General features: G+C 44.3%; 1 protein-coding gene across 1 annotated transcript in view; it reads right to left on the bottom strand.

The window, feature by feature from the left end:
* Nucleotides 1-19,612, bottom strand: part of cdh2 (cadherin 2, type 1, N-cadherin (neuronal)) — an 82,492-nt gene that overhangs the window by 27,537 nt on the left and 35,343 nt on the right. Inside the window, exons 3-5 of the mRNA XM_041840239.2 lie at nt 7,429-7,670; nt 4,416-4,571; nt 3,653-3,808 (exon numbers count right to left, since the gene is read on the bottom strand). Coding sequence (XP_041696173.1) covers nt 3,653-3,808; nt 4,416-4,571; nt 7,429-7,670 — 554 coding nt within the window. The remainder of the gene's footprint in view (nt 1-3,652; nt 3,809-4,415; nt 4,572-7,428; nt 7,671-19,612) is intronic.

Below are 19,612 nucleotides of genomic sequence, written 5' to 3'. Positions count from 1 at the left end.
TATAATTTTTTATACATTTGCTAAAATGTATAAAAAACTGTTTTCGCTTCGTCATTATGGGGTACTGCGTGTAGATTGCTGAGGATTTGTATTTATTTAATCCATTTTAGAATAAGGCTGTAACGTAACAAAATGTGGAAAATGTCAAGGGGTCTGAATACTTTCCGAAGGCACTGTATAGTTAAAAAGTTAGATGACGATTTACTCCGAGAATTTAGCATAATTAGAGTGAATAGAATGTAATTATGGCCATGGTGAAAAAGTGGTCGCTACTCAATATAACTCTGTCACAGCGCCGTTCTGCCCATGGAGCAAACTTCAAACGTCAACTTAGAAGCTAGTTAGTGGCTGCAGGTTCATGTGTGATAAAAGTGGCTTTTTCTAAATGAAATCCACAGAATACAAAACAAAATTGATGTCACGGATTCTGCCGAGGCTGCTCCTCCTCCTTGCTCGGGCAGGCTTCGGCGTTCGTCGTCCCCGGAGTACTAGCTGCTGCCGTTCGATGTTATCGGTGTTTGTTTAGTTTTGTCTGTATTGTTTACACCTGTTCGTCATTATGTTAATTGTTTCCCTTATAATTACCCCTGTCTCTCATCTGTACTTTGTGTGTGATTGTTTTCCCCTTCACAGTTGTCTATTTTGTGAACGGGTTATTTCCTCCCTGCGTGGAGTTATTTTCTGTGTCCTTTTGGATCCTTTTCGTATTAAAAGTACGTATCCGAGAGTTCTGCGTCCTGCGCCTGACTTCGTTTACCGCATCTCACAGACAGTCGTGACAATTGAGCCAAATATATATATACAGTGGGGAGAACAAGTATTTGATACACTGCCGATTTTGCAGGTTTTCCTACTTACAAAGCATGTAGAGGTCTGTAATTTTTATCATAGGTACACTTCAACTGTGAGAGACGGAATCTAAAACAAAAATCCAGAAAATCACATTGTATGATTTTAAAGTAATTAATTTGCATTTTATTGCATGACATAAGTATTTGATCACCTACCAACCAGTAAGAATTCCGGCTCTCACAGACCTGTTAGTTTTTCTTTAAGAAGCCCTCCTGTTCTCCACTCATTACCTGTATTAACTGCACCTGTTTGAACTCGTTACCTGTATAAAAGACACCTGTCCACACACTCAATCAAACAGACTCCAACCTCTCCACAATGGCCAAGACCAGAGAGCTGTGTAAGGACATCAGGGATAAAATTGTAGACCTGCACAAGGCTGGGATGGGCTACAGGACAATAGGCAAGCAGCTTGGTGAGAAGGCAACAACTGTTGGCGCAATTATTAGAAAATGGAAGAAGTTCAAGATGACGGTCAATCACCCTCGGTCTGGGGCTCCATGTAAGATCTCACCTCGTGGGGCATCAATGATCATGAGGAAGGTGAGGGATCAGCCCAGAACTACACGACAGGACCTGGTCAATGACCTGAAGAGAGCTGGGACCACAGTCTCAAAGAAAACCATTAGTAACACACTACGCCGTCATGGATTAAAATCCTGCAGCGCACGCAAGGTCCCCCTGCTCAAGCCAGTGCATGTCCAGGCCCGTCTGAAGTTTGCCAATGACCATCTGGATGATCCAGAGGACGAATGGGAGAAGTTCATGTGGTCTGATGAGACAAAAATAGAACTTTTTGGTCTAAACTCCACTCGCTGTGTTTGGAGGAAGAAGAAGGATGAGTACAACCCCAAGAACACCATCCCAACCGTGAAGCATGGAGGTGGAAACATCATTCTTTGGGGATGCTTTTCTGAAAAGGGGACAGGACGACTGCACCGTATTGAGGGGAGGATGGATGGGGCCATGTATCACGAGATCTTGGCCAACAACCTCCTTCCCTCAGTAAGAGCATTGAAGATGGGTCGTGGCTGGGTCTTCCAGCATGACAACGACCCGAACCCAATAGAAAATCTTTGGAGGGAGCTGAAAGTCCGTATTGCCCAGCGACAGCCCCGAAACCTGAAGGATCTGGAGAAGGTCTGTATGGAGGAGTGGGCCAAAATACCTGATGCAGTGTGTGCAAACCTGGTCAAGACCTACAGGAAACGTATGATCTCTGTAATTGCAAACAAAGGTTTCTGTACCAAATATTAAGTTCTGCTTTTCTGATGTATCAAATACTTATGTCATGCAATAAAATGCAAATTAATTACTTTAAAATCATACAATGTGATTTTCTGGATTTTTGTTTTAGATTCCGTCTCTCACAGTTGAAGTGTACCTATGATAAAAATTACAGACCTCTACATGCTTTGTAAGTAGGAAAACCTGCAAAATCGGCAGTGTATCAAATACTTGTTCTCCCCACTGATATATATATATATATATATATATATATATATATATATATATATATATATATATTAATTAACATAGCTAACTGACTCAATTTCAATATCTATCCTAAAAATCTGTTCCAGTTTTCATTGTGAATTTCTGAGTCATCCCCTTTAAATTACCATAGAAACGACCCTCTCAATATTGATTGACCGGGGTTAGAGGAATAGAAAGCCACGGATCTGGAGATGAAAATGACGAGGTATCAAGTTGATTTTGATTGGTCCAAAGTGTGGAAACGCCTCCTAATGTTATCACCTCCAACGCCAAAATATGGAAGAGATGCAACCAAGAGCTGCACGGTCTAAAGTAGCAACGGTCACAACAAACTAACGTTCTTATTTACTCAATACTGTTAAGTACAAGAATATTAAGGTTGTAATATTGTAGAGAACAATCTAATAATTAATTGTATGTGATTCATAATGACATAGGCTAAAGAAAACTAGGTTTAGACATAAATGTAGGAGCACCCTCTTGAATTTACCCATATTTCACTACATTCTAGAGCGGTGAGTGAACGCCCTACATATTGCTTACACTTCAGAGCTCAAGCCTCCAAGGGCAGAGAGAGAGGAAGGGTGTGAGGTATTGGGATTGGAACGGGGCCATTGACTGAGGTTAGTGTACACTTGGCCTCTCAAGGGTGGATCTAAAGACCCTTAAGTGTTTCTCTCCTAGGGCCTCTCAACTACTGCTCTCTAACAGAGAGAAATACAGGGAAAAAGCAGATTACCCTCCCCAGTACCTGTCTCCAAAACAGCCATGGCAGAGAGGCCTACCGCTAGGCAGGGAGGAGTAGCTGCCATAACATACTGCTGTTACAGTACCCTCACCCTGTGCCCTGTCTCATAGCTGCTATACTGTCTGTGCTGCTCTTTATACCGAGTCTCCAGTACTGCCACCGCAACAGCTCATGAATATATTCATGCCAGAGCTTCAGTGACTCTGACAACTACATCACACTGTATGAATATTCATGAGGGAGCCCCACCCTTCATGCAAATGTCCTGCCTGCAGATCAGAGCTAGAGTTGCTTGAGTGTGTCTCAGTGTGTGTGCATGTGTGCCTGTTTGTGTACTGCAGATAAAAGGTAACATTCTCAGACTGAAGTTTCCTGTCCAACTACCTCAGTGTGACGTTTTACATACACCAGCAATTGGCAGCAAATAATGTGGTCAGAGGGATTCTCTATATAGGAATCCCTCCTGATTCAGTGAATCTTCCAACCATGATTTCTGAAAAACCTGGGAATTTTGGGAAAGTTACCAGAATTTTGCAACCCCAGTTACATACTTACATGGAAGTTGGAGATGTGTTCGCGGTCGAGGGGTTTGGTCACAGAGAGCTGACCAGAGATAGGGTTGATGATGAAGATCCCGGTCGGAGGCTGGTCAGCACCGGGTCCAGTCACACTGTACCGCAGGAGACGGTTCTTATCACGGTCCGACCGGATCTAGACCACAGGGGGAAAGAGAGAGCGAGTGGGAGAGCAAGAGGGAGGGAGGGAGAGATATTCCCACTTTAGATACAGTTACACAACCACACTTTTATTTAAAACATCTTTAGCTCCACTCAACACCATACATAGGCTATACAGTACAGACAGGAAGCAGCAGATGCACCATAAACCTTAATGAAACACGTATAAATCACTAGAACCCTTCCATTAACCCCCTGTCTCTCCACAGATTCTAATATAAATATCATACCAGCAGATGGTGTCAGGCGGAAATAGTGAGCGCTACACACATACACTGTACATACACACAAAACATTATATTTACATTTTAGTAGACGCTCTTATCCAGAGCGACTTACAGTTAGTGAGTGCATACATTTTCATACTGGCCCCCCGTGGGAAACGAACCCACAACCCTGGCGTTGCAAGCGCCATGCTCTACCAACTGAGCTACATTAACACACAAACACACACTCTATGAAACCCTCTGCGCTAGTGGCCAAATGACAGACTTTGCGTGACAGTGTGTTTGTCTTCTCTTGATTAGCACCCCTGGGAAATGTGTGTGAAATATGTCCTCTGAACCGTGTGTGTGTCCTACCCTGACTAGCTCCTCTGGGAACTGTCCTCGTGAGTTCTCGGGGACGTTGATGGGGGGGATGACCCAGTCCCTCTTTACCCGCCTCAGAGATCCATCACCCCTGACGACCACGCTGCGCCATGGAAACATGATCACAGTTGCATCACTGGAGTTCACCTGCAGAGAAAAACATGTTACACACCAACATACAGACAAAGACAAAAATATAGACACACAGACAGATTTCTCTGACAAACCCACACACATCAAGAAGTTATTCCAGAAAACACCAGGAAGAAAAGAAACATACAAAAACAAAATATCTCTCTCTCTCTCTCACACACACACGCACGCTCTGTTTATGTCATAGAATTAGCCATAGAATTAGGAATTAAAATACTTAGTTAATTACCCATGTAATTTAATAGGATCTCTCTTAGACATCACATCCTCTTTCTATATCCCTCCATCTCCACCCCTCCAACTATACCCCTCCATCTCTATCCCTCCATCTCCACCCCTCCATCTCCACCCCTCCATCTCCACCCCTCCATCTCCACCCCTCCATCTCTACCCCTCCAACTATACCCCTCCATCTCTATCCCTCCATCTCCACCCCTCCATCTCCACCCCTCCATCTCTACCCCTCCATACCCCTAAACTATACCCCTCCATCTCTACCCCTCCATCTCCACCCCTCCATCTCCACCCCTCCATCTCTACCCCTCCAACTATACCCCTCCATCTCTATTCTCCATCTCCACCCCTCCATCTCCACCCCTCCAACTATACCCCTCCATCTCTATCCCTCCATCTCCACCCCTCCATCTCCACCCCTCCATCTCTACCCCTCCATCTCTACCCCTCCATACCCCTAAACTATACCCCTCCAACTATACCCCTCCATCTCTACCCCTCCATCTATACCCCTAAACTATACCCCTCCATCTCCACCCCTCCATCCCTACCCCTCCATCTATACCCCTCCATCTATATCCCTCCAACTATACCCCTCCATCTCCACCCCTCCATCTATACCCCTCCATCTCAACACCTCCATCTATATCCCTCCATCTCTACCCCTCCATCTCTACCCCTAAACTATACCCCTCCATCTATACCACTTCATCTCTACCCCTCCACCTCTACCCCTCCATCTATACCCCTCCATCTCTACCCCTCCATCTATACCCCTCCATCTCTACCCCTCCATCTCTACCCCTAAACTATACCCCTCCAACTATACCCCTCCATCTCCACCCCTCCATCTATACCCCTCCATCTCAACACCTCCATCTATATCCCTCCATCTCTACCCCTCCATCTCTACCCCTAAACTATACCCCTCCATCTATACCCCTTCATCTCTACCCCTCCACCTCTACCCCTCCATCTCTACCCCTCCATCTATACCCCTCCATCTCTACCCCTCCATCTCTACCCCTCCATCTCTACCCCTCCATCTATACCCCTCCATCTATATCCCTCCATCTATATCCCTCCATCTATACCCCTTCATCTCTACCCCTCCACCTCTACCCCTCCATCTATACCCCTCCATCTCTACCCCTCCATCTATACCCCTCCATCTATACCCCTCCATCTCTACCCCTCCATCTCTACCCCTCCATCTATACCCCTCCATCTATATCCCTCCACCTCTACCCCTCTACCTCTACCCCTCCACCTCTACCCCTCCATCTATATCCCTCCATCTATATCCCTCCATCTATACCCCTCCATCTATATCCCTCCATCTCTATCCCTCCATCTATACCCCTCCATCTATACCCCTCCAACTATATCCCTCCATCTATATCCCTCCATCTATATCCCTCCATCTATACCCCTCCATCTATATCCCTCCATATATATCCCTCCATCTATACCCCTCCATCTATATCCCTCCATCTATATCCCTCCATCTATATCCCTCCAGCTATATCCCTCCATCTATATCCCTCCAACTCTATCCCTCCAGCTCTATCCCTCCAGCTCATCCCTTCACTATTTTTCTCTTTCTCTATACATCTATCCTTATCCTTCTCTCTCTCCTGCTTCCTTCCCCCAAATCTCACTCCATCTTTTCTCTCCCTCTCGCCAAACCCTCCCTCCCTCCCTTCTCTCAGAGTATTCTGCTCCATCAGTCTGTTAAGAGAGCTAGCTGACTAATAGCTGCCTAACACTCCACTGGTTACATTTCATAGCTTTTATTCACAGGTTTCATATTGGTGTTGTTTTTAACAGCTTTTTCCTTTCTCACACTGTTTTCACTGCTCCCAGAGAAGGCTGAGAGACTGTAATGGACACAGTAAGTATATTGCACTGCACTATTTCTGGGAACATTTTTACTGGGAGATGTGAACAGGTCGCTGTAGTGGCTCTTTAATGTCTCCCCTTATAGAGACGACCTACTTATTTCTCTAATTTACACACAGGAGGCAGCAGCATCAGATGCTATGCGTGCGTCCCAAATGGCAATGTATTCCCTATATAGTGCACTACTTTTGACCAGGGCACTCATAGGGTGTAGTGCACTATATAGGGAATAGGGTGCCATTTAGGATGGCTGTACTGTAGCGAGAGCTGTCTTGTTTCTGTGGTTATCAGCACTTCACTAGCCATCAAAGGCTAACAGAGTGGGCTGTGAATTTTTATTTAGTAAATGTAACATTAGTGAATCCTTATAAATAAGTAAGAGTGGTCGTGAAACTTGGTTAATCGACTGATGGATAATGTAGCCTTATGATGAACTGCTCCTCTGACTTCCATCTCCACATTATAATTATTCATGTGTCTTTTCTCCATACCTAAACTCTTAGAAAAAAGGGTTCCAAAAGGATTCTTTGACTGTCCCTACCGGAGAACCCTTTTTGGTTCCAAGTAGAACCCTTTTGGGTTCCATGTAGAATCCTCTATGTGGAAAGGGTTCTACATGGAAACCAGAATGGTATACCTGGAACCAAAAGGGTCACCTTGAATAGATAAAAGCTTCTGCTAAATGACCAATTGTGATATTCTATTCTTTCCATACCTGTTTGTTGTGTTCTGTCGTGTCTCCCTGTCCGTCTGTCCGGAGCTGGAGGTGAACGCGTGTGTTCCACTCCTCCTTGGTTTCCTGATCCCTCGCTCGCACCACTAAGAAGGCTCTCTTCCTGTCCGCCAGACGGAGGGCGTGCCGGGCGTACACCATGCCATCTTCACCCAGCCTGAAGTCCACAGCGTCGCCCACCTCCAACAGAACCCTGTTGCCCAGGCCACAATCTGCAAACCTCACTGAAGGGAGAGAGAGAGAGAGGGGAGAGAGGGGTCAGCATGATATGAAAACAGAGGAAGACATCTTAGAACAGGTCAATATACAGTACCAGTCAAAAGTTTGGACACACCTACTCATTCAAGGGTTTTTCTTTATTTTTTAAAACTATTTTCTACATTGTAGAATAGTAGTGAAGACATCAAAACTATGAAATAACACATATGGAATCATGAAGTAACCAAAAAAGGGTTAAACAAATCTAAATATATTTTATATTTGAGATTCTTCAAATAGCCAACCTTTGCCTTGATGACAGCTTTGCACACCCTTGCCATTCTATCAACCAACTTTTTTGGTTACTACATGATTCCATATGTGTTATTTCATAATTTTGATGTCTTCAATATTATTCTACAATGAAGAAATAGTAAAAATAAAGAAAAACCCTGGAATGAGTAGGTGTGTCCAAACTTTTGACTGGTACTGTATACATATTTCACTCACTCAACCTCACTTTGGTCACTCCAAAGTCAAAGGGCTACACTACACTCTACCCAGGTCCTCTTCATATTTTACTGTAATCTCTATGTGACAATCCTTCACCTTATAACCTTATAAATAAAGGATTATAACATCAGTCGTCTGTCTATTAAACAGAGTGAATCACTTCTCATGTAGTGTTTAGTAGTGTTTGGGTCACTCAGTTACGACACCATTTTTTCTGTTATTTGAACAGACCGTCCACTCAGGCAGAAAGAGTCTGTCAGCAGGAAAATGTCAGCTCAAATAGCCAAACATTACATTACTCCCAACTCAGTGGGCAGGCATTGCAACTACTCTAGCTGCACAGAGAGAGGGAGAGGTAAGGAGAGAAAGAGAGGCAGAAAGAGAGAGACACAGAGAGAGAGACAGAGAGAGACAGAGAGAGAGACAGAAAAAGAAAGACAGAGAGAGACCATCACCTACAGAGAGATTAACCTAGAGAAGAGTCCCCTAACAGGCTGGTCCTGGGGCTCTGTTCACAAACACAAACAGACCCCACCGAGCCCCAGGACAGCAAAAGCAACACAATTAGACCCAACCAAATCATGAGAAAAGAGAATTACTTGACACATTGGAAAGAATGAAACAAAAAAAAGCGCAAACTGGAATGCTTCTTGGCCCTAAACAGAGTACACAGTGGCAGAATACCTGAACACTGTGACTGACCCAAAATTGAGGAAAGCTTTGACAATGTACAGACTCAGTGACAGGCTATGTGCACACTGCCCACAAAATGAGGTGGAAACTGAGCTGCACTTCCTAACCTCCTGCCAAATGTATGACCATATTAGAGACACATACAGTGCATTCAGAAATTATTCAGACCCCTTCACCTCTTCCACATTGTTACGTTACAGCCTTATTATAAAATGGATTTTAAAAAAAAATCCCTCATCAATCTATACCCTATAATGACAAAGCGAAGGCAGGTTTTTACAAACTTTTGCAAAAATAACAAAAATAAAAACAGAAATACCTTATTTACATAAGTATTCAGACCCTTTTCTATGACACTCAAAATTGAGCTCAGGTGCATCCTGTTTCCATTGATCATCCTTGAGATGTTTCTACAATAATAGCGGACAATATTGACACTCCTATTGGCCATATTTTCTATTTAAGCCTACTAGAATGGATGTGCCCCCAGGCTTGGAGGAAAGCAAAAGTCATTCCGCCACCTAAGAATAGTAAAGCCCCCTTTACTGGCTCAAACAGCCGACCAATTAGCCTGTTACCAACACTTAGAAAACGATTGGAAAAAATTGTGTTTGACCAGATACAATGCTATTTTACTGTAAACAAATTAACACACTTTCAGCATGCTTATAGAAAAGGACATTCAACAAGCACAGCACTTACACAAATAACTGATGATTGGCTGAGAGAAAATGATGATTAAAATATTGTGGGGGCTGTTTTGTTAGACTTTAGTGTGGCTTTTGACATTATCGATCATAGTCTGCTGCTGGAAAAGTAGTGCACTATATAGTGTTATGGCTTTACACCCCCTGCTATAATGTGGATAAAGAGTTACTTGTCTAACAACACAGAGGGTGTTCTTTAATGGAAGCCTCAAACAAAATCCAGGTAGAATCAGTAATTCCCCAGGGAATCTTTACTAACGACATCAGCTTTACTAACACTATACACGTCAGCTACAACAGCAACTGAAATAACTGCAACACTTAAAGAGTTGCAGTTAGTTTTGGAATGGGTGGCAAGGAATAAGTTAGTCCTGAATATTTCCAAAACTAAAAGCATTGTATTTGGGTCAAATCATTCACTAAACCCTAAACCTCAACTACATCTCGTAATGAATAATGTGGAAATTGAGCAAGTTGAGGTGACTAAACTGCTTGGAGTAATCCTGGATTGTAGACTGTCATGGTCAAAGCATATTGATACAACAGTTGCTAAGATGGGGAGAAGTATGTCCATAATTAAGCGCTGCTCTACCTTCTTAACAACACTATCAACAAGGCAGGTCCTACAGGCCCTAGTTTTGTCGCACCTAGACTACTGTTCAGCAATGTGGTCAGGTGCCACAAAGAGGGACTTGGGAAAATTGCATTTGGCTCAGAACAGGGCAGCACGGCTGGCCCTTAAAAGCTCACGGAGAGCTAACATTGATGACATGCATGTCAGTCTCTCCTGGCTCAGAGTGGAAGAGAGATTGACTTCATCACTGCTTGTTTTTGTGAGAGGTGTCGACGAGCTGAATGTACCGAGCGGTCTGTTTGGAATACTGGCACACAGCTCGGACACCCATGCATACCCCACAAGACATGCCACCAGAGGTCTCTTCACAGCCCCAAGTCCAGAACGGACTATGGGAGGCGCACAGTACTACATAGAGCCATGACTACATGGAACTCTATTCCACATCAGGTAACTGACGCAAGCAGTAGAATCAGATTTTTTAAAACAGGTAAAATAACACCTTGTGGAACAGCGGGGACTGTGAAGAGACACACACACAGGTACATATAGACACTCACTCTACACACACGTACACATGTATGTTGTACTGTAAATATGTGATAGTGAAGTAGTGGCCTGAGGGAACACACTACATGTATTGGGTAAAGTGTTATGAAATATAATGTCATGTAATATTTTAAATTGTATATATTTTTTATTATTTTATTGTATTTATTTAACCTTTATTTAACCAGGTAAGCCAGTTGAGAACAAGTTCTCATTTACAACTGAGACCTGGCCAAGATAAAGCAAAGCAGTGCGATAAAAACAACAACACAGAGTTACATATGGGGTAAAACAAAACATAAAGTCAAAAAATACAACAGAAAATATATATACAGTGTGTGCAAATGTAGCAAGTTATGGAGGTAAGGCAATAAATAGGCCATAGTGCAAAATAATAACAATTAGTATTAACACTGGAATGATAGATGTGCATGAGATGATGTGCAAATAGAGATACTGGGGTGCAAATGAGCAAAATAAATAACAATATGGGGATGAGGTAGTTGGGTGGGATAATTTAAGATGGGCTGTGTATAACTGCCTTAATATTGCAGGACCCCAGGAAGAGTAGCTGCTGCCTTGGCAGCAGCTAATGGGCATCCTTAACAAATACAAATACAAATACAACTTGATTGGAGTCCACCTGTGGTAAATTCAATTGATTGGACATGATTTGGAAAGGCACACACCTGTCTATATAAGGTCCCACAGTTGAAAGTGCATGTCAGAGCAAAAACCAAGCCATGAGGTCGAAGGAATTGTCCATAGAGCTCCGAGACAGGATTGTGTCGATACACAGATCTGGGGAAAGGTACCAAACAATTTCTGCAGCATTGAAGGTCCCCAAGAACACAGTGCCTCATCATTCTTAAATGGAAGAAGTTTGGAACCACCAAGACTCTTCCTAGAGCTGGCCGCCCGGCCAAACTGAGCAATCGGTGGAGAAGGGCCTTGGTCAGGGAGTTGACCAAGAACCCGATGGTCACTCTGACAGAGCTCCAGAGTTCCTTTGTGGAGATGGGAGAACCTTCCAGAAGGACAACCATCACTCCACCAATCAGGCCTTTATGGTAGAGTGGCCAGACGGAAGCCACTCCTGAGTCAAAGGCACATGACAGCCCACTTGGAGTTTGCCAAAAGGCACCTAAAGGACTCTCAGACCATGAGAAACAAGATTCTCTAGTCTGATGAAACCAAGATTGAAATCTTTGGCCTGAATGCCAAGCGTCACGTCTGGAGGAAACCAGGCACCGCTCTTCACCTGGCCAATACCATCCTTACGGTGAAGCATGGTGGTGGCAGCATCATGCTGTGGGGATGTTTTCAGCGGCAGGGACTGAGAGACTAGTCAGGATTGAGGGAAAGATGAACGGAGCAAAGTACAAAGAGATCCTTGATGAAAACCTGCTCCAGAGCGCTCAGGACCTCAGACTGGGGTGAAGGTTCACCTTCCAACAGGACAACGACCCTAAGCACACAGCCAAGACAACGCAGGAGTGGCTTTGGGACAAGTCTCTGAATGTCCTTGAGTGGCCCTGCTAGAGCCCGGACTTGAACCTGATCGAACATCTCTGGAGAGACCTGAAAATAGCTGTGCAGCGACGCTCCCCATCCAATCTGACAGAGCTTGAGAGGATCTGCAGAGAAGAACGAGAGAAACTCCACAAATACAGGTGTGCAAAGCTTGTAGCGTCATACCCAAGAAGACTTGAGGCTGCCAAAGGTTCTTCAACAAAGTACTGAGTAAAGGGTCTCAATACTTAAGTAAATGTGATATTTCATATATATATATATATATATATATATATATATATATCTATATATATATATATATATATATATATATATATATATATATATATATATATATATATATATAAACTCCGAAAAAAAAACGTCCTCTTACTGTCAACTGCGTTTATTTTCAGCAAACTTAACATGTGTAAATATTTGTATGAACATAACAAGAATCAACAACTGAGACATAAACTGAACAAATTCCACAGACATGTGACTAACAGAAATTGAATAATGTGTCACTGAACAAAGGGGGGGTCAAAATCAAAAGTAACAGTCAGTATCTGGTGTGGCCACCAGCTGCATTAAGTACTGCAGTGCATCTCCTCCACATGGACTGCACCAGATTTGCCAGTTCTTGCTGTGAGATGTTACCCCACCCTTCCACCTAGCCCTCACCCTCCCAGACGTGCTCAATGGGATTGAGATCCGGGCTCTTCGCTGGCAATGGCAGAACACTGACATTGCTGTCTTGCAGGAAATCACGCACAGAACGAGCAGTACGGCTGGTGGCATTGTCATGCTGGAGGGTCATGTCAGGGTGAGCCTGCAGGAAGGGTACCACATGAGGGAGGAGGATATCTTCCCTGTAACGCACAGCGTTGAGATTGCCTGCAATGACAACAAGTTCAGTCCGATGATGCTGTGACACACCGCCCCAGACCATGACGGACCCTCCACCTCCAAATCTATCCCGCTCCAGAGTACAGGCCTCGGTGTAACGCTCATTCCTTCTTTTTGCCAGTCCTGTCTGGTCCAGCGACGGTGGGTTTGTGCCCATAGGCGACGTTGTTGCCGGTGATGTCTTGTGTGGACCTGCCTTACAACAGGCCTACAAGCCCTCAGTCCAGCCTCTCTCAGCCTATTGCGGACAGTCTGAACACTGATGGAGGGATTATGCGTTCCTGGTGTAACTCGGGCAGTTGTTGTTGCCATCTTGAGTGGTGCAGTGGTCTAAGGCACTGCATCGCAGTGCTAACTGTGCCACTAGAGATCCTGGTTCGAATCCAGGCTCTGTCGCAGCCGGCCGCGACCGGGAGACTCATGGGCGGCGCACAATTCGTCCAGGGTAGGGGAGGGAATGGCCGGCAGGGATGTAGCTCAGTTGATAGAGCATGGTGTTTGCAATGCCAGGGTTGTGGGTTTGATTCCCACGGGGGGCCAGTATTAAAATATATATATATGTATTCACTAACTGTAAGTCGCTCTGGATAAGAGCGTCTGCTAAATGACTAAAATGTAAAAAAAAAAAAAAATCTTGTATCTCCTGTGCAGGTGTTGTTACACATGCTCCGCCACTGTGAGGACGATCAGCTGTCCGTCCTGTCTCCCTGTAGCGCTGTCTTAGGCGTCTCACAGTCCGGACATTGCAATTTATTGCCCTGGCCACATCTGCAGTCCTCATGCCTCCTTGCAGCATGCCTAATGTACGTTCACGCAGATGAGCAGGGACCCTGGGCATCTTTCTTTTGGTGTTTTTCAGAGTCAGTAGAAAGGCCTCTTTAGTGTCCTAAGTTTTCATAACTGTGACCTTAATTGCCTACTGTCTGTAAGCTGTTAGTGTCTTAACGACCGTTCCACAGGTGCATGTTCGTGAATTGTTTATGGTTCATTGAACAAACATGGGAAACAGCGTTTAAACCCTTTACAATGAAGATCTGTGAAGGTATTTGGATTTTTACAAATTATCTTTGAAAGACAGGGTCCTGAAAAAGAGAAGTTTCTTTTTTTGCTGAGTTTATATATTTGTTTTATAAATTTGCAAGATTTTATAAAAACCTGTTTGCTTTGTCATTATGGGGTATTGTGTGTAGATTGATGAAAAAAAAAATCAATTTTAGAATAAGACTAACATCAAGGGGTCTTGAAAAAGAACATGGGGGATTGGAAGTGATGCAGACAATTACATTGATAGAAGATACAATCTATCTGCAATATTAAGCTGATCCATTCCCCCCAAAAACTAAACAAATAAATAAAAATTAATATATAACAAATATTTAAAAGAAAAGAAAAAATATACAAAAAAAAACAGAAAAAAAAAAACATCAAGGGGTCTGAATACTTTCCAAATGCACCGTATTTGCATCAGATTACACAGATCAACAAACAATTCGAAAACAAATCTGATTTTGATAAACCCCCATATCTATTGGGTGAAATTAAACTGCTACAACTCGTGTCTTTAAGTCCATGTTTGTCCCGCTGTCTGACCTTAAAATGACACATCCTACATCGGAGTTCACTCAGACAAAACATGTCCGGTGAAAGGGTGACTGAGTTTGTGAACACACACACACGCACACACACACACACACATAAACTTTAAAGAGTATCTCTCAGCGGAGGGAGACGTGTCTCTGCCAGGGCTTTGTAAATGCTCATGAATCATACATACACAGAGAGAGATGTGCTGAAAGCTACATGGTGCAAAAGCAAAGCACTCCCTGCCATCTTATCCTCTTCTCCAATATTCATAATCTACTGTGGAGGAACTAGGGCAGTGTGTGTGTGTTTGTGTAGTGTACAGTACAGATACCATTTATAAACAACATGGTTATAACAGCAGTCAATACTCCACACAGCTAGTGACAAAATCAATGTGCGACAGTGATCACATCAATACAGAACCAGAGGGCAAGGCCTAATGATAAATATTACACAACCCATGGCCCAGTCGATATAGACTCCAGGAAATACACATGGTCTCTCATCTAGCAAGGGACAGCAAACATAGAGGGGAGCTAAATGGAGGTGTAGAATAGAGGGAAGGACTGCTGTTTCAATTAAAAAAGGCTCAGTAGAACTCCAATACACATTATTTTCTTTTTTGCCCTTCCTCCTTTGTGTCTGTTTGTCTTCCCCAGTCTGGTCTTCCCCTCCTCCCCCTCACTCTCCCCTCTCTATCCCTCTGCTCCCCCTTGTCTCTCTCACTCCCCCTACCCCTGACTCGTTTCCTCCACCAGGGTGAGATCAGTGGGTGTCTGCCTCTTTGTTTCTCCTTCATTTACTGCCGTTCCTGGCTGGGAGTGAAATCACACACACAAACACGCACGCACGCACGCACGCACGCACGCACGCACACACCCACCCACCCACCCACCCACAAACACAAACAACTAAAGACACCCAGACACAGAGAGGGAATCAGTTATCCAGCCTAGTGGATTACATTATCATTAGATCAGAAGCAGAGGACCTGAGGAAGAGATAGCACAGAAGTTAAACGCTAAGCTAGTGAAACAGCACACTGACAAATGCTTAGGTATAGAAACAGCAGTGTGCTAAGCACTACAGCTACAGAAACAGCAGACTAGTAAGGAGTTTGACATACAAGAAGCAGCGCACTAAGCACTCCAGTTGAGAATTAGACAGGTTAGCATTTTTTGTCATGAATATTGCTCCGGAGGCAGCTCTGCAGAGTGGTCACTAGCTGGCAAAGCCACAAAGTCATAAAATCGGATTTTACACCTAACCCTAACCACACTGCTAATCCTAATGCCTAACCCTAACCTTAAATTAAGACCAAAAAGCACATTGGTTTTCATGAATGTTTACAATATAGACAATTTTGTAATATCTTATGTTTCACCGAGTCGTGGCTGAACGACGACACGGATAATATACAGGGGTGGGGGTGTGTGTCTATTTGTCAATAACAGCTGGTGCGTGATGTCTAATATTAATGTAGTCTCTAGGTATTGCTCGCCTGAGGTAGAGTACCTCATGGTAAGCTGTAGACCACACTATCTACCAAGAGAGTTTATCTATATTTTTCGTAGTCGCAAACTACTACAAAGGGAAACCCAGCCGCGAGCTGCCCAGTGACGCAAGCCTACCAGACGGGCTAAATGCCTTTTATGCTCGCTTCGAGGCAAGCAAAACTGAAGCATGCATGAGAGCACCAGCTGTTCCGGACGACTGTGTTATCACACTCTCCGTAGCCGATGTGAGCAAGACCTTTAAACAGGTCAACATTCACAAGGCCGCGGGGCCAGACGGATTACCAGGACGTGTACTCAGAGCATGTGCGGACCAACTGGCAAGTGTCTTCACTGACATTATCAACCTCTCCCTGACCGAGTCTGTAATACATACATGTTTCAAGCAGACCACCATAGTCCCAGTGCCCAAGAAAGCGAGGGTAACCTTCAGCACTACCACCCCATAGCACTCACGTTGGTAGCCATGAAGTGCTTTGAAAGGCTGGTCATGGCTCACATCAACACCATCATCCCGGAAACCCTAGACCCACTCCAATTCGCATAACGCTCCAACAGATCCACAGATGACGCAATCTCAATCGCACTCCACACAGCCCTTTCCCACCTGGACAAAATGAACACCTATGTGAGAATTCTATTCATTGACTCCAGCTCAGCGTTCAACACCATTGTGCCCACAAAGCTCATCACTAAGCTAAGGACCCTGGGACTAAACACCTCCCTCTGCTACTGGATCCCGGACTTCCTGACGGGCCGCCCCCATGTGGTAAGGGTAGGCAACAACACATCTGCCACGCTGATCCTCAACACGGGGGCCCCTCAGGGGTGCGTGCTTAGTCCCCTCCTGTACTCCCTGTTCACCCACGACTGCGTGGCCAAGCACGACTCCAACACCATCATTAAGTTTGCTGACTACACAACGGTGATAGACCTGATCACCGACAACGATGAGACAGCTTATTGGGAGGAGGTCAGAGACCTGGCAGTGTGGTGCCAGGACAACAACCTCCCCTCAAAGTGAGCAAGACAAAGGAGATGATCGTGGACTACAGAAAAAGGAGGGCCGAACATGCCCCCATTCACATCAACTGGGCTGTTGTCGAGAGGGTTGAGAGTTTCAAGTTCCTTGGTGTCCACATCACCAACAAACTATCATGGTCCAAACTCACCAAGAAAGATGTGAAGAGGGCACGACAACGCCTTTTCCCCATCCGGAGACTGAAAAGATTTGGCATGGGTCCCCAGATTCTCAAAAAGTTATACAGCTGCACCATCGAGAGCATCCTGACAGGTTGCATCACCACCTGGTATGGCAACATCTCGGCATCCGACCGTAAGGCGCTACAGAGGGTAGTGCGTACAGCCCAGTACATCACTGGGGCCAAGCTTCCTGCCATACAGGACCTATAAACTAGGCGGTGTCAGAGGAAGGCCCAAAAAATTGTCAAATACTCATAGATTGTTCTCTCTGCTACCGCACGGCAAGCGGTACCGGAGCGCCAAGTCTAGGTCCAAAAGGCTCCTTAACAGCTTCTACCCCTAAGCCATAAGACTGCTGAACAATTAATTAAATGGCGACCCGGACTATATGCATTGACACCTCCCCCTTTGTTTTTACACTGCTGCTACTCGCTGTTTATTATCTATGTATACTCACTTTACCCCCACCTACATGTACAAATTACCTCGACTAACCTGTACCCCCGCACATTGACTCGGTACTGGTATCCCCTGTATATAGCCTCATTATTGTTATTTTATCGTGTTATAAACCCCCCCAATTGTTTTTACTTTAGTTTATTTAGTAAATATTTTCTTAAAACTGCATTGTTGGTTAACGGCTTGTAAGTAAGCATTTATACCTGTTGTATTCGCCACATGTGTCAAATAAAATGTGATTTGATTTGATTTTGCTTTGCAGCTATCTCATTGCTCAGTTCTGCCTCCAGGGCAAGATTCATGTCAATAAACGTCAACCTGCAAGAATTAAGCTACATGGTAATAGTTTATCAGCGCTAAATAGACTAGGGATGTGGAGAGGGAATGCAGTGCAAAGTGCTACTGCTAGGCTACAGCTAACTGTGTGCTTAGCATGTAGAGACACACATATTTCCCACATTACACACATACTAAGATGGCGCCGACGAAGATGGCAGCCTCGCAACTAGCTCTTAGGAAACCTTGCAGTATTTTTATTTATTTTTTTGTATTATTTTTTACATTATTAGCTCAGAAAATGTTTTGCATCATTACATTCAGCTGGGAAAAACTATTGGATATCAGAGCGGCAGTAAATCACCAGAACTACCAGCATCTCCCCAGGGCAATTGAACTGATTCCAGAGGCCGACCCAAAACATCGCCGGCGGATGAGAGGCACTCAGAGCGGCCTGCTGGTTTGATTTAGGAGGCGCGCACACCACCCACCGCTTCCGAGTATATTACTCGCTAATGTTCAGTATTTGGATAACAAAGTTGATGAGTTCAGGGCAAGGGCTTCTTTCCAGAGAGACATCAGGGCCTGTAACATACTTTGTTTCACGGAAACATGGCTCTTGCAGAATATTCTGTCGAAATCGGTCCAGCCAGATGTGTTCTCAGTTCATCGCGCAGACAGAAATAAATATCTCTGCGGGAAGCAGAAGGGCGGAGGTGTGTGTTTCATGATTAACGACTCATGGTGTAATTGTAGTAACATACAGGAACTCAAGTCCTTTTGTTCACCTAACCTAGAATACCTCACAATCAAATGGCGACTATATTATCTCCCAAGAGAATTTTCCTCGTTTATAGCCACGGCCGGTTATATCCCCCCTCAAGCCGATACCACGACGGCCCTCAAAGAACTTCACTGGACTTTATGCAAATCGAAACCAGATATCCTGTGGCTGCATTTATTGCAGCTGGGGATTTTAACAAAGCAAATTTGAGGACTAGGCTGCTGAAGTTCTATCAACATATCGACTGTTGTACTTGCGCTGCTAAAACACTCAACCATTGCTATTCTAACTTCCGGGATGCTTACAAGGCCCTCCCCCGCCCTCCTTTCGGCAAATCTGACCACGACTCAATTTTGCTCCTATAGTCAGAAACTCAAAACAGGAAGTACCCGTGCTAAGGACTATTCAACGCTGGTCTGACTAATCGGAATCCACGCTTCAAGATTATTTTGATCACCCGGACTGGGATATGTTCCGGGTAGCTTGCAAAAATAATTTACACTAATACACTGACACAGTGACTGAGTTTATCAGGAAGTGTATAGGAGATGTTGTGCCCACTGTGACTATTAAAACCTACCCTAACCAGAAACCGTGGATAGATGGCAACATTCGCACAAAACTGAAAGCGCGAACTACTACATTTAACCATGGCAAGGTGACTGGGAATATGGCAGAATACAAACAGTGT

This window comes from Coregonus clupeaformis, chromosome 20, assembly GCF_020615455.1.
Source record: "Coregonus clupeaformis isolate EN_2021a chromosome 20, ASM2061545v1, whole genome shotgun sequence".
In the NCBI taxonomy this organism is placed as follows: domain Eukaryota; kingdom Metazoa; phylum Chordata; class Actinopteri; order Salmoniformes; family Salmonidae; genus Coregonus; species Coregonus clupeaformis.
Note: the sequence above shows the minus strand (reverse complement) of the source record. Positions and strands in the feature narration are given on the sequence as shown.